The 12,503-nt window shown below is 40.1% G+C and overlaps 1 protein-coding gene across 1 annotated transcript in view; it reads left to right on the forward strand.

Moving 5' to 3' along the window:
- Positions 1–12,503, forward strand: part of COL16A1 (collagen type XVI alpha 1 chain) — a 176,895-nt gene that overhangs the window by 22,195 nt on the left and 142,197 nt on the right. The window contains exon 3 of the mRNA XM_075853167.1: positions 1,050–1,118. Coding sequence (XP_075709282.1) covers positions 1,050–1,118 — 69 coding nt within the window. The remainder of the gene's footprint in view (positions 1–1,049; positions 1,119–12,503) is intronic.

Genomic DNA, 12,503 nt, shown 5'->3' on the forward strand with positions numbered 1-12,503 from the left:
ACCCCCACCAATCGCTAAAATGAAGCAGCAGAAGCCCTCATGTGATCGCTCAGCCGCTTCGTTTCTGTTCGGCTTTGTCCGGAAATAAATGTATCGAAGTACGGGATCAGTAGAAAGTCTATGACTCCGTACTCCGATACATCGGCTTTCCGGAAAAAGACTTACAGAAACTAAGCGGCTGAGCGATCACACGAGCGCTTCTGCCGCTTCATTTTAGCGATTGGTGGGGGTCTCAGTGCTCGGACTCCCACCGATCAAAACTTCTGACATGTCACTATGACTTGTCGACCGTTTAGTTACCCTTTAACATGCCTTTTTAGAGGTCTTTTTTCAGTATGTCGATTTCATGTCATTCACAATAGATCGACACAGAACCTTTTCTACTGAGGATATTCGAGAGTTACCCAAATAGAAATTCCCTAATATAATGATACTATCAGAAGAGATCTCTATAGATGTGGGAGTTTCCTCATAATAATATCCAAGGCAGTGCAGTGATTTCAAATTTTACAGAATATAGTCAGTTTTACAATAGCTTATAGTTTGCATCCCATTTGCAGACTACAGACGGTAATTATTTTACGGAAATCACTGGGAATTCAAACTTCTTCAGCCTTCATTGCTTTCATTGCATATTTTTCATCATAATTTTCTGATATTTTGGAAGTTAATAAGCTTTCTTTTAGTACTATTATGTTAACGCATGTGTGGAGTCAAACAGAGTCATGATAAGAGCATGCTTCCATCCTCTTGATGTGGGAATATAGCTTCAGGTATAAATAGACATCAATATGAGACAAAGGTCTTACATACTTGTCACATCAACAGCACATTGCATATACAGTATAAAAGAATAACGTATAGCCCAGACACGGAGACCTGTTCTAATGAAACTGATACTGCTTCATCTCTAAATCGGACCTCTTTTGTATTCACAAATTTTATATTTTCTTCATTATATACATAATTACAATGGCAGTTAATTTACCAATTCACCTATTTACCTTCCAGAAAAGGAAATAAAGATATTTATATTCTGTATTTCACAGATAATCGGTGCCCTACTTTACTAAGTGAAGGACTAAGCACAGAAGGGGATGAAAATGTTAACAACACAGGTATGAAGGAAATAAGATACGGTATATAACTAATGGTGATCTTGTATAAACAAGTAGCAAAATGACTAAGGCCTCATGCACACGACCGTAGCCGTGTGCACGGCCGTAATTTTCGGGTCGGCCGGCTGCGGACTGTCAGCTGCAGGCCGCCCGCAAATCGCGGGACATGCACATGGCCGCGGCCATTGTTTTCAATGAGCCCGGACCGCAGAACAGGGCCGTAATAAGACATGCCCGTTCTTTCTGCGGTCCGGGCTCCCGGGCCGTGCAAGGACCGCAAAAACTATGGTCGTGTGCATGGCCCCATAGAAAAGAATGGGGCCGCAATTCTCCCGTGGATTTTCGGGGGAATTGCGGCCGCAAAAACACGTTCGTGTGCATTGGGCCTAACAAGGCTTTATGCACTGAGAGAGTAATATGGATAGGTTAATTTAATGACCTCATACCAATATAGTTGAGATATCACATCTGTAAAGGCCTCAAAAATTACGTGGGGGGACCTTCAATAAATTAGAAATGACCTGCAAAACAATAGGAAGGAATACTATCCATACAATGTGATATTTCCAAAAAGAATTGTTTTTATTAGTATGTCAATGAAATAATGTATGACAACAATAAAAAGGATCATAAAAATTGGTCCCTATATCCCAGCATAATAACGGTTATAAAACATATCAGAATATACAATAAATCTTTAGTATATCTCCAAATACTAAACTTCATTAAGCAAGATATACTGGGTGCACAATCATAATATTGACATAACAATCATGCTATATAGCTTATGTATATAGTATTATCCGCAAACCATAAAGACTAATATTGGCCTATGAAAATGTGCTATAGTGCTATAGATGCTTAGAACAAATCAGAAATAATATAGAGCAACCATGATATCCCAAGAAAAATAAAGGACTTTACCCTTACACATAAATGCTGTACCCACAGTCTGACCAATGTGCAAAACCCTGAGCTGCCAGAGTTGTAGCTTTGTCTGGCGATCTACTTTTTAATGATGTTATACAATTTTTTCTATTTAGGCCACATGCAAGGAATGCATCACATAGAGTGGGGTACAGATCCATAGTATGAACCTGTATTGTAGTCTCTGTGACACCGTGTGGTGCATGTGAAAATCGTAGGCCAACAGTGGTACAGTAGATCTCATAGAAATCTTTGGGCATTGTGTTTCATATCAATATGATACAGATCCCGGATACAGAAGTCCACTTGAGGCTCCAGAAAGAATATTAAATAGTAACAAAATTGGTAAGACTGAAAAAAATCCAGAAAGTTCATCTTATTATTTTCTTGCTACATTAGATTTAAGAAAAGGATGGACTGAAATGTCTATGGTTCCTTGGGCAAGGTTTAGTAATATCACAAAACTGAGGTAGTCAATTGGTTGTTTGTTAGTGAAGCACAAATGACCATGCTCCAATGACAGCTTATTTGTGTGGGATAAAAGGCAGGTAGATCAGACCATTGGTAAATAAACCATGGCCAGCTGAACACCACTGTCAAAAAGTACCCTTTTTACAGAGGCTCAGATAAGCTAAATGACTCTACAGTACTGTCTGACTATCCATAATTGGCTCCCATTACGAGGGTAGACAGCATCTGAGTTTTTTTTTTTTACCTGCCAGCAGGATGCCCTACTTCAGCTTACGATTAAGGAAAAGGGATGCCCGCTGGCATTAAATTCCGGCGTCGTTTTTGGCTTCCAGTAGTATCTTTTGATCATGTATAGCAGCAGTTGACAATTCTATGAAGGCAGAGAGCCTGAAGGAGCTTTGTAATTGCCACTATAAAATATTGCAACCTGAGTGACATCAGTCTGTGGGTCACCTTCTGCCATAGGCCCCTGGCCACCGCCAGTTTAACTGAACAGTTGGTACATTACTGCTTGCAGATCTATTGAGGACAGATGTGCAGACTGAGGTCTTTATTAAAACATTTGGAATAGTTTACTATGTTAAATGGCACAAATGGCCTAATAAATTCCCCCAGAGTTTTAGGCTTTTAGCTATATCATTGTGATATCATGCAGTGTATTTGTGAAAGTCGTTGTGTCAAGCCTGTTGGATATCACCCTTGTTATATGATAAGATACAAGATATCAACACAGTAGAGTTTATTCTGTTTTCCAGCCTCTGCTATCTGAATTATCTGCTAGTTTCCAGAACTTAAACCTGTTATGTCAGAGTTTTATCCGCTCGCGTCTGTTTTCTCCATTTCAGCTTTTTCTCTTGCAAATGTTCTGTAGGAGTCCCAGCAGCTTATTTGTAGGTGTCTGGAAGGTGACATGCTGTGATGTATGTATCATTGCAAAGGCGAGTGTTCTCTGCTAACCAACAACATTATTTGCTGCCTGCGGCTGGCTCTTAACTGTATTTTTTCGCCTTGCTGTAGATCATTATCTCTGTAGGTTTATGCCACTCGGCACAAATTTTTGATGCCAAGAGAACAGTAATAAGATGTTAAGCAGTAGTACATATTTTTCTACTTATGTACCAATCACTTTTTAGCACTGTATACATTTATATCACAATAGAAATATGCAGCAGCTGGTTAATAAAGATACTAAGCAATACAGATCATGAAGCATCTTTATCCCGGCCCATCAAGCATATTTAGATTAAAACAAAATGAAAAAATAATTATTGTGTTCTGTCGCAGACAGTGAATTGCATGAATTTCCCTCTTGCTGGTTGCCTATTGCCAGATTTTTAAGTATTTGTATTCATTATCTAGGTTACTATCTTGGATTTAATCTACAAGTGCCCTTGTAGGCTAAGTTGACACTGGCATTTGTCATATAAATTTTTTACCCCTGTCTTTCTCATTTAAATATAAAAAAAAGGATACTTTGGTGAACCCCACTAATTCTTTTACAGAAATAACTCTGTCATACAGAATCCGACAGAAAAAAATGCTGTATGCCTCTGTATAAAATTAGAGGCCTACAGTAGGCACAGTATGGCCCAATAGATTTCTATGGGTGCCAAATTATAGATTTGCACAACTCGGAGACACATAGAAATGAATGGGAATTGTCCATGCATTTCTTTTTTTGTAGCTTGATTTCAGAGGTGGTTTGCTTAGAATGTTGACTTTTACTAACAGAAATCCATGAGCAGTTCCAATCTATAGTCCTTTCATACTAGACATCAATGGTGGTCCAAGATTAAAGACCTCACCAATGTGATCTTCTCAACCTGGTCAATTGATATATATATTTAAGGAAATAATATTCATAATGCAATTCCCCCAATATGAGGCTACTTGCACATACTGCAGTAGGTTACATTAGCAGCGAGATGTTGTACTGTAGCAGGGCCCGACTGGGACAAAAGATCAGCCCTGGCATTTTAAATCACACAGGCCTGCTTCTTGTCCATGCAATATGTTTCCACGATTGTGGGCCCACCCTCCAGCTATACAAAAACATTGTACATTGTTTCTGATGCTCCTAGAAATGCTGCCTTCCTTTTGTGCTACTCAGATATCTCATAAAACACTGAATCCCACCAAACTGCTAAGGAACAGCATAATACCTCCATATATACTTCATATCAACTGACATATCTCAAATCAAACTGCCGCCTGGTGACCACCAGCCGCCCTCCCCGTGTCCTCCTCATCCCCGTTTTATGAGTCCTTGTTTGTTTGTTGTTGTTTTTTGCATATCACTTTTTATTATTTTAACCCCTTCCCTCTTTAGCCACTTTTGACCTTCCTGACAGAGCCTCATTTTTCAAATCTGACATGTGCCACTTTATGTGGTAATAACTTCGGATTGCTTTCACCTATCTAAGCGATTCTGAGATTGTTTTCTCGTGACACATTGCACTTTATGTTAATGGCAAAATTTGCTCGATATGTTCAGTATTTAATTGTGAAAAACACCAAAATTGAGCGAAAAATTGCAAAAATTAGCATTTTTCTCAATTTAAATGTATCTGCTTGTAAGATAGGCAGTTATACCAACAAAGTTGTTGCTAATTAACATCCCCCATATGTCTACTTTAGATTGGCATCGTTTTTTGAACATCCTTTATTTTTCTATGACATCACAAGGCTAAGAACTTTAGCAGCAATTTCTCACATTTTCAAGAAAATTTCAAAATTTCATTTTAAAAACTTCACCCCTCAAAGTATTCAAAACAGCATTTAGAAAATGTCTTAACCCTTTACACATTTCACAGGAATTAAAGCAAAGTAGAGGTGACATTTACAAATTTCATATTTTTGGGCAGAAATAAATTTGTAATACAATTTTTTTTATAACACAGAAGGTTTTACCAGAGAAATGCAACCCAATATTTGTTGCCGAGTTTCTGCAGTTTTAGGAAATATCCCACATGTGGCCGTAGCGTGCTACTGGACTGAAGCACAGGCTACAGAAGCAAAGGAGTACCTAGAGGATTTTGGGGCCTTATTTTTGTTAGAATATATTTTAGGCACCATGTCAGGTTTGAAGGGCTCTTGCGGTGCCAAAACAGTGAAAATCCCCCAAAAGTGACCCCATCTGGAAAACTACAAACCTCAAGGAAATTATCTAGGGGTATAGTGAGCATTTTGACCGCACAGATTTTTTACAGAAATTATTGAAAGTAGGCCCTGAAAATTAATATCTAAATTTTTTCAAAGAAAATGTAGGTTTAGCTATTTTTTTCTAATTTCCACAAGGACTGAAGGAGAAAAAGCACCATAAAATTTGCAAAGCAATTTCTCCCGAGTAAAACAATACCCCACATGTGGTAATAACCGGCTGTTTGAACACACGGCGGGGCTTAGAAGGGAAAGAGCACTATTTGGCTTTTGGAGATCACATTTAGCAGGAATGGTTTGCGGAGGCCATGTCACATTTACAAATCACCTGAGGGGACAAAACAATGAAAGCACCAAAAAAGTGACTCCATTTAGGAAACTACACCTCTTGAGGAATTAATCTAGGGGTGTAGTGAGCGTTTTGACCCCACAGATGTTTCATAGAATTTATTAGAATTGGGCAGTGAAAATAAAAACAATCCTTTTTCTTCAATAAGACGTAGTTTTAGCGCAAATTTTTTTATTTTCTCAACAAATAAAGGAAAAAAAGAACCCAACATTTGTAAAGCAATTTCTCCCGAGTACGGCAATACCCCATATGTGGTTATAAACTGCTGTTTGGGAAAACGGCAGGGCTCAGAAGGGAAGGACCGCCATTTGGAGTGCAGATGTTGCTGGATTGGTTTCTGGGCGCCTGCGGGCCCAAAACAGTGGAAACCCCCCAGAAGTGACCCAATTTTGGAAACTACACCCCTCAATGCATTTACCTAGGGGTGTAGTAAGCATTTTAACCCTGCAGGTGATTGGCAGAAATTGGTGTGCACTCGATGTTGCAGAGTGAAAATGGGATTTTTTTCTGTAGATATGCCAATATGTGGTGCCCAGCTTGTGCCACGATAACAAGACAGCTCTCTAATTATTATGCTGGGTTTCCTAGTTTTAGAAACACCCTATATGGGGCACTAATCATTTGCCTGGACATTCGACCAGGCTCAGGAGTGAAAGCGTACCATGTCAAATTGAGGCCTAATTTGGCGATTTACAAAGTATTGGTTCACAACTGCAGAGGCTCAGATGTGAAATAATAAAAAGAAACCCCTGAGAAGTGACCCCATTATGGAAACTGCACCCCTCAAGGCATTTATTAAGGGGTGTAGTGAGCATTTTCACCCCACAGGTCTTTTCCATAAATGATTGCACTGTGGATAGTGCAAATTAAAAATTTATATTTTTCCCTAGATATGCCATTCAGTGGCAAATATGTCATGCCCAGCTTATGACGCTGGAGACACACACCCCAAAAATTGTTAAAAGAGTTCTCCCGGGTATGACGATGCCATATATGTGGAAGGAAACTGCTGTTAGGGCACGCTGTAGGGTTCAGAGTGGAGGGAGCACCATTTACCTTTTGGAGAGCGGATTTTGCTTGGTAGTAGATTTATTTGAGTATTGCTGATGTTTCCGTTTATAATGTGGGGGTACATGTAAGCCGGGCGGAGTATATAAGGGGTATAGTCAGGTGGTATAATAATGGGGTAAGTTAGTTCTTTAGTTCTTTTTATACAGCGTTCACCATGCATTATAAATTACGTTAACTTTATTCTGCGGGTTAGTACGATTCCGGCGATACCTAATTTATAGCATTTTTTTATGTTTTACAACTTTTTGCACAATAAAATTACTTTTGTAAAAATAATGTCTTTTTTCTGTCGCCAAGTTGTGAGAACCATAACTTTTTAATTTTTTTGTCGACGGAGCTGTATGAGGGCTTGTTTTTTGCGGGACGAGCTATAGTTTTACCATTTTTGGATACGTGCTACTTTTTGATCACTGTTTATTCTAATATTTGTAGGGCAAAGTGACCAAAAAACAGAAACTCTGGTAAAGTTTTTTACGTTTTTTTTTTACGCTGTTCACCGCGTGCAATAAATAATATAATATTTTTATACCTCAAGTCATTACGGTCGCGGCAATACCAAATACGTATGGTTTATTATTATTTTTCAATAATAAAGGACTTGATAACAGTAAAAGGGGGATTGTGTTTTATTTTATTACTTGAAACTTTTATTGTTTCCAAACTTTTATTTTTTGCACTTTTTTATACTTTTTTTACACTTTTTCTCAAGTCCCACTAGGGGACTTGAAGGTCCAGCGGTCAGATTTTTTATTTTCTAATACATTGCACTACCTACGTAGTGCAATGTATTAGATCTGTCAGTTATTCACTGACAGCAAGCCGATTAGGCTTCGCCTCCCGGCCGGGCCTAAATCGGCTTCCGTAATGGCAGAGCAGGAGACCATTGTGTCTCCTGTTGCCATAGCAGCAGTCGCCATTCCTGATTGCCTGTCAGGGCTGGCGATCTGCTAGTAACCGCTATGATGAAGCAATCGCTTTCGATTGCTGCATCGAAGGGGTTAATGGCAGGGATCGGAGCTACTGTTGGATGTTACTGGTGGATGTCAGCTGTAACATACAGCTGACTTCCACCGCTGATGACGCCGGATCAGCTCCTGAGCCGGCGCCATCTTGCCGGCGGCTACGGAAGCCGATCAGGCTTTGCCGCCGGGCGGATCTTGACCGGCTTCGGTGCTAGGCAGAACGGGAGACCAGTATTAGGCCTCCGGTTGCCATTGCAGCCACCGGAACCCCGGCAATTTCATTGCTGGGGTTCCGATGAGCTGCAAACACCTTAAGTGCAGCACTCGTGTTTGAGCGCTGCACTTAAGGGGTTAATGGCGGGGGTCGAAGCTAATTTCGGTCCCCGCCATTACAGCCGGATGTCAGCTGTGAGATCTGGCGATTATGACACCGACTCAGCTTCTGAGCTGGTGCCAAACATTTGTTGTAAGTATACGACATTTTGCGGGAAGCACTGGCTTTCCATGACGTATACTTACGACAAATGTCGGGAAGGGGTTAAGAGTGGAGGTAATTTGCATCTAATTTACGAGACTATACTCCCCCCTATGCATTTAAATCCCTTATTAATATAGTCTCCGCATTGTGACCATTCACATACATTTAATGTTGTTCAGTCAAGATTTTTATTAACATTTTACTATACATATGCTATGATATTGTTGTTTCATTTGTACAAGACTTAGGCCTTATTCACACGCAGCGTTTTGCGTGCATTGCAGTTCAGTGTGACATCCGTGTATGATGCGTGTCTGAGTGATTTTCGCGCATATGGCATCGTTATGACACTCTGTTTTTATGTTTAAAATCAGAAATGAAGGAGGTGCTTTTATTTTTGCCTTCATTTCTTAAACAGCTGTTGCGCGAATCACACGCAGCACACGGAAGTGCATCCGTGTGCCGCGTGTGATTTTCACGCACCCATTGACTTCAATGGGTGCGTGATGCGCGAAAACCGCTCAAGTATAGGACATGTGAGTTTTACGCAGCGGACACACTCTGCGTGAAAATCTCGGACTGTCTGAACGGCCCTATTGAATTACATAGGTCCGTGCGTCGGACGTGAACTGCGCTTGTGTGAATAAGGCCTAACAGTAAGAAAATGTAAGAAACATAACGTTTAAAAACATATTTTAAGCCATACTAAAATAAAACGCTAAAATAGCATCATATATACAAATAATAGTATGATTCCAAAATCTACTGTATATACATACACACACACACACTCAATCACACCAAGGACCCATGCCACTCACCCACAAACACCTAGAACCCATGCCGCACACACACCCCTAACACATAGGACACACGCCACAAACACCTAGTACACATGCTGCATGTGCAAGATTCACATCTGGGACCAATGGCACGCACATTCCAGCCACCCCTAGAACCCATACCTCATCCCCTTTCACCCCCTTGCTGCCCCTCTGAGTGTCTGATCTGCGGCTGAGTACAGATAAGCTTGACCCCTTAGAGTAAATAGGCTCCAGACCGTAGCTATAAGTAATAAGATATGTGTCAGTGGCAGCCAGCCCACTGTTCACCAGACCATCTGGCTTTCGCCAGAACTTCCGGATGGCCAGTCTGGCCCTGCATTGTGGGATCCCATTCACACAGTCGGGATGAAAGCTGCACGATTGTCAGGATATGATGTGTTTTTTGTAAAATGAAGGCATGCTCCATTGGTCACGGCAGTTTTGCTGTGGTTTTCCCCATCAAATTCAGTGGGGAGAACCATATGTAAAAACTGCGACGACCGCAATGCAGTTTTCCATAGAAGCAACTGAAGTAAAACTGCAGCAAAAAACGAATGAATATACAGCAGCGTTTGCCGAGCGGCACTCGTGCAGTTCTTTCTGCAGTTCATACAAATATCCTAATATGTCCAAGATGTATACAACTGTATGCCTTTACAGTTGCATACCGTACATCTGCCATTCACACCTATTTTATGGAAAAAATGTATACCTTGTAATATATAGTAATATACCTTGTAATATACGTTCTTTTGCAATACGCTGTTCAATACTGTAAAAAACAAAACAGTATACTGTATAATTGTTTATATGTCAAAGGAATGCCAAAAGGACACTGTTTGGGTATAAACATATGAGTATGTCGCAGTAAACATTCAAATATATTTTTCCTATTTAAATGTATACTACTAATGTTGCCCATAAACGCTCTGTAAACAGAGCTAGAGGCTGGGTTCATATTGGGCGTTTTGAAATTGCATCAAAGCTTTGTGTGTGATCCCGGCCTAATGTTATTTGCAGCAATATTTCTTCTATAATTTTCATTAAACCCCAAATAGTAGATACAATATGTAGTTTGTTCATTTTTCTAGTTCCTAGTTCATCCACTAGCAAATTATTGGACTGATTTAAAAGGCAACACATGGGGACTTGTCATTTTCTAAAGATTAATATAATTAAATTACAGTAGTCAGTTATGGAAAAAAAAATGACACATCTAAGGTTGGGTTCACATTGTGCATTTTTGTTGCGTTTCTGTTGTGTTTTCAAACGCATCCAAAAGAAACATATCTGAAAAAAACAAATACGTTTTTAAAATGTTTTAGTTAGCTATAATCTGGTTTTGAATTTAATGTTCATAGGCTTACAGCTGCAACACTTTGTTAAAACGCGTGGGTATTTAAAAAAACGCATGCATTTTTTCAGATGCGTTTCATTTGGCTGCGTTTGAAAAGGCAACAATAACGCAACAAAAATGCACAATGTGAACCCAACCTTAGTTGTGTCATTTATTTTGTCCATAACTGACCCCTATAGATTAAGGTTTTCAGGTTTATTTCAGGTGTGTTTTGGAGCGTAATACAAGGCTTTTACGCTCCAAAATAAGCCTGAAAATAAGCTGTGTGAACATACCCAAACACAGAAGTGGACACAAAAGAAAGGAGAAGCATCAGGCTTTTCTTTATACCTTTCCTTCCATTTGACTCCACTTCTGGCTTTGATTCAAACTGAGCCAAAAACGGCATGAAAACTGTGTGTGTGATCCAGGCCTAACAAATACTATTTGATGTTTAACAGATGATTCACACATAATTATTAGAAACTAAGTTCTATGTTGTGTTATACCCATTCTGATCATGTGTTGCTGACACTTATAAAGGTTGGATTGCAATGCAATGGGAAATTCGCAGCAATTCCACTGCAAATCCGCATTTAAATCTGCGCGTAAAGCATACAAATTTTGCGGTGGATTCACGACTGCTAAATCGGTGGTGTAAAAATACACCACATGTGAATCCAACCTAAGTGTATCAGTGCACTCACTTGTAACAAGCCATGTTGGACATGATCAGAATAGGTTTTCAGCCTTTGGCCACATTCACACTTGCGTATCGTGGTCAGCATTTTACATCAGTAATTGAAAGCCGAAACCAGGAGTGGGTCCAAAACACAGAAGAGGTGGAAATATTTCCAGTATACTTTTCTCCATTTGTTTTCCATTTCTGGTTTTGGCTTACAAATGCTGATGCAAAATTCTGACCAAAATGCGCTAGTGTGAATAAGACCTTTGAGCATATACAAGAACTAGCTTTTATACTCAGCGTTGCTCGGGAGGTTGACTTACGGAATGGATAGAGTAAAAACCCACTATTTAAATACCTCTCGATATGAATTTAACTGGTAGAGAGTGTAAATAATGTTATTGGAAGCATAAAAGAAATGAAATGAAGCAATATATTCATTACAGATTTAAAGAGGCTCTGTCACCAGATTTTCAAACTCCTATCTCGTATTGCAGCAGATCGGCGCTGCAATGTAGATAACAGTAAAGTTGTTTTTTTTCAAAAACAAGCATTTTTGGCCAAGTTATGAGCATTTTTATATTTATGCAAATGAGCCTTTCTTAAGTACAACTGGGCGTGTTTAAAGTTAAGTACAAGTGGGCGTGTATTGTGTGTGCACATCTGGGCGTTTTTACTTGTTTTACTAGCTGGGCGTTGTGAATGGAAGTGTATGATGCTGACGAATCAGCATCATCCACTTCTCTTCGTCAACAACCAGCTTCTGGCAGTGCACAGACACACAGCGTGTTCTCCAGAGATCACGCTGTGACGTCACTTCCTGCCCTAGGTCCTGCATCGTGTCGGACGAGCGAGGACACATCGGCACCAGGCGACAGAGGCTACAGTTGATTCTGCAGCAGCATCGGCGTTTGCAGGTAAGTCGATGTAGCCTCTGTCGCCTGGTGCCGATGTGTCCTCGCTCGTCCGACACGATGCAGGACCTAGGGCAGGAAGTGACGTCACAGCGTGATCTCTGGAGAGCACGCTGTGTGTCTGTGCACTGCCAGAAGCTGGTTGTTGACGAAGAGAAGTGGATGATGCTGATTCGTCAGCATTATACACTTCTATTCACAACGCCCAG

This window comes from Rhinoderma darwinii, chromosome 2 (genome assembly GCF_050947455.1).
Source record: "Rhinoderma darwinii isolate aRhiDar2 chromosome 2, aRhiDar2.hap1, whole genome shotgun sequence".
Taxonomy (NCBI): domain Eukaryota; kingdom Metazoa; phylum Chordata; class Amphibia; order Anura; family Rhinodermatidae; genus Rhinoderma; species Rhinoderma darwinii.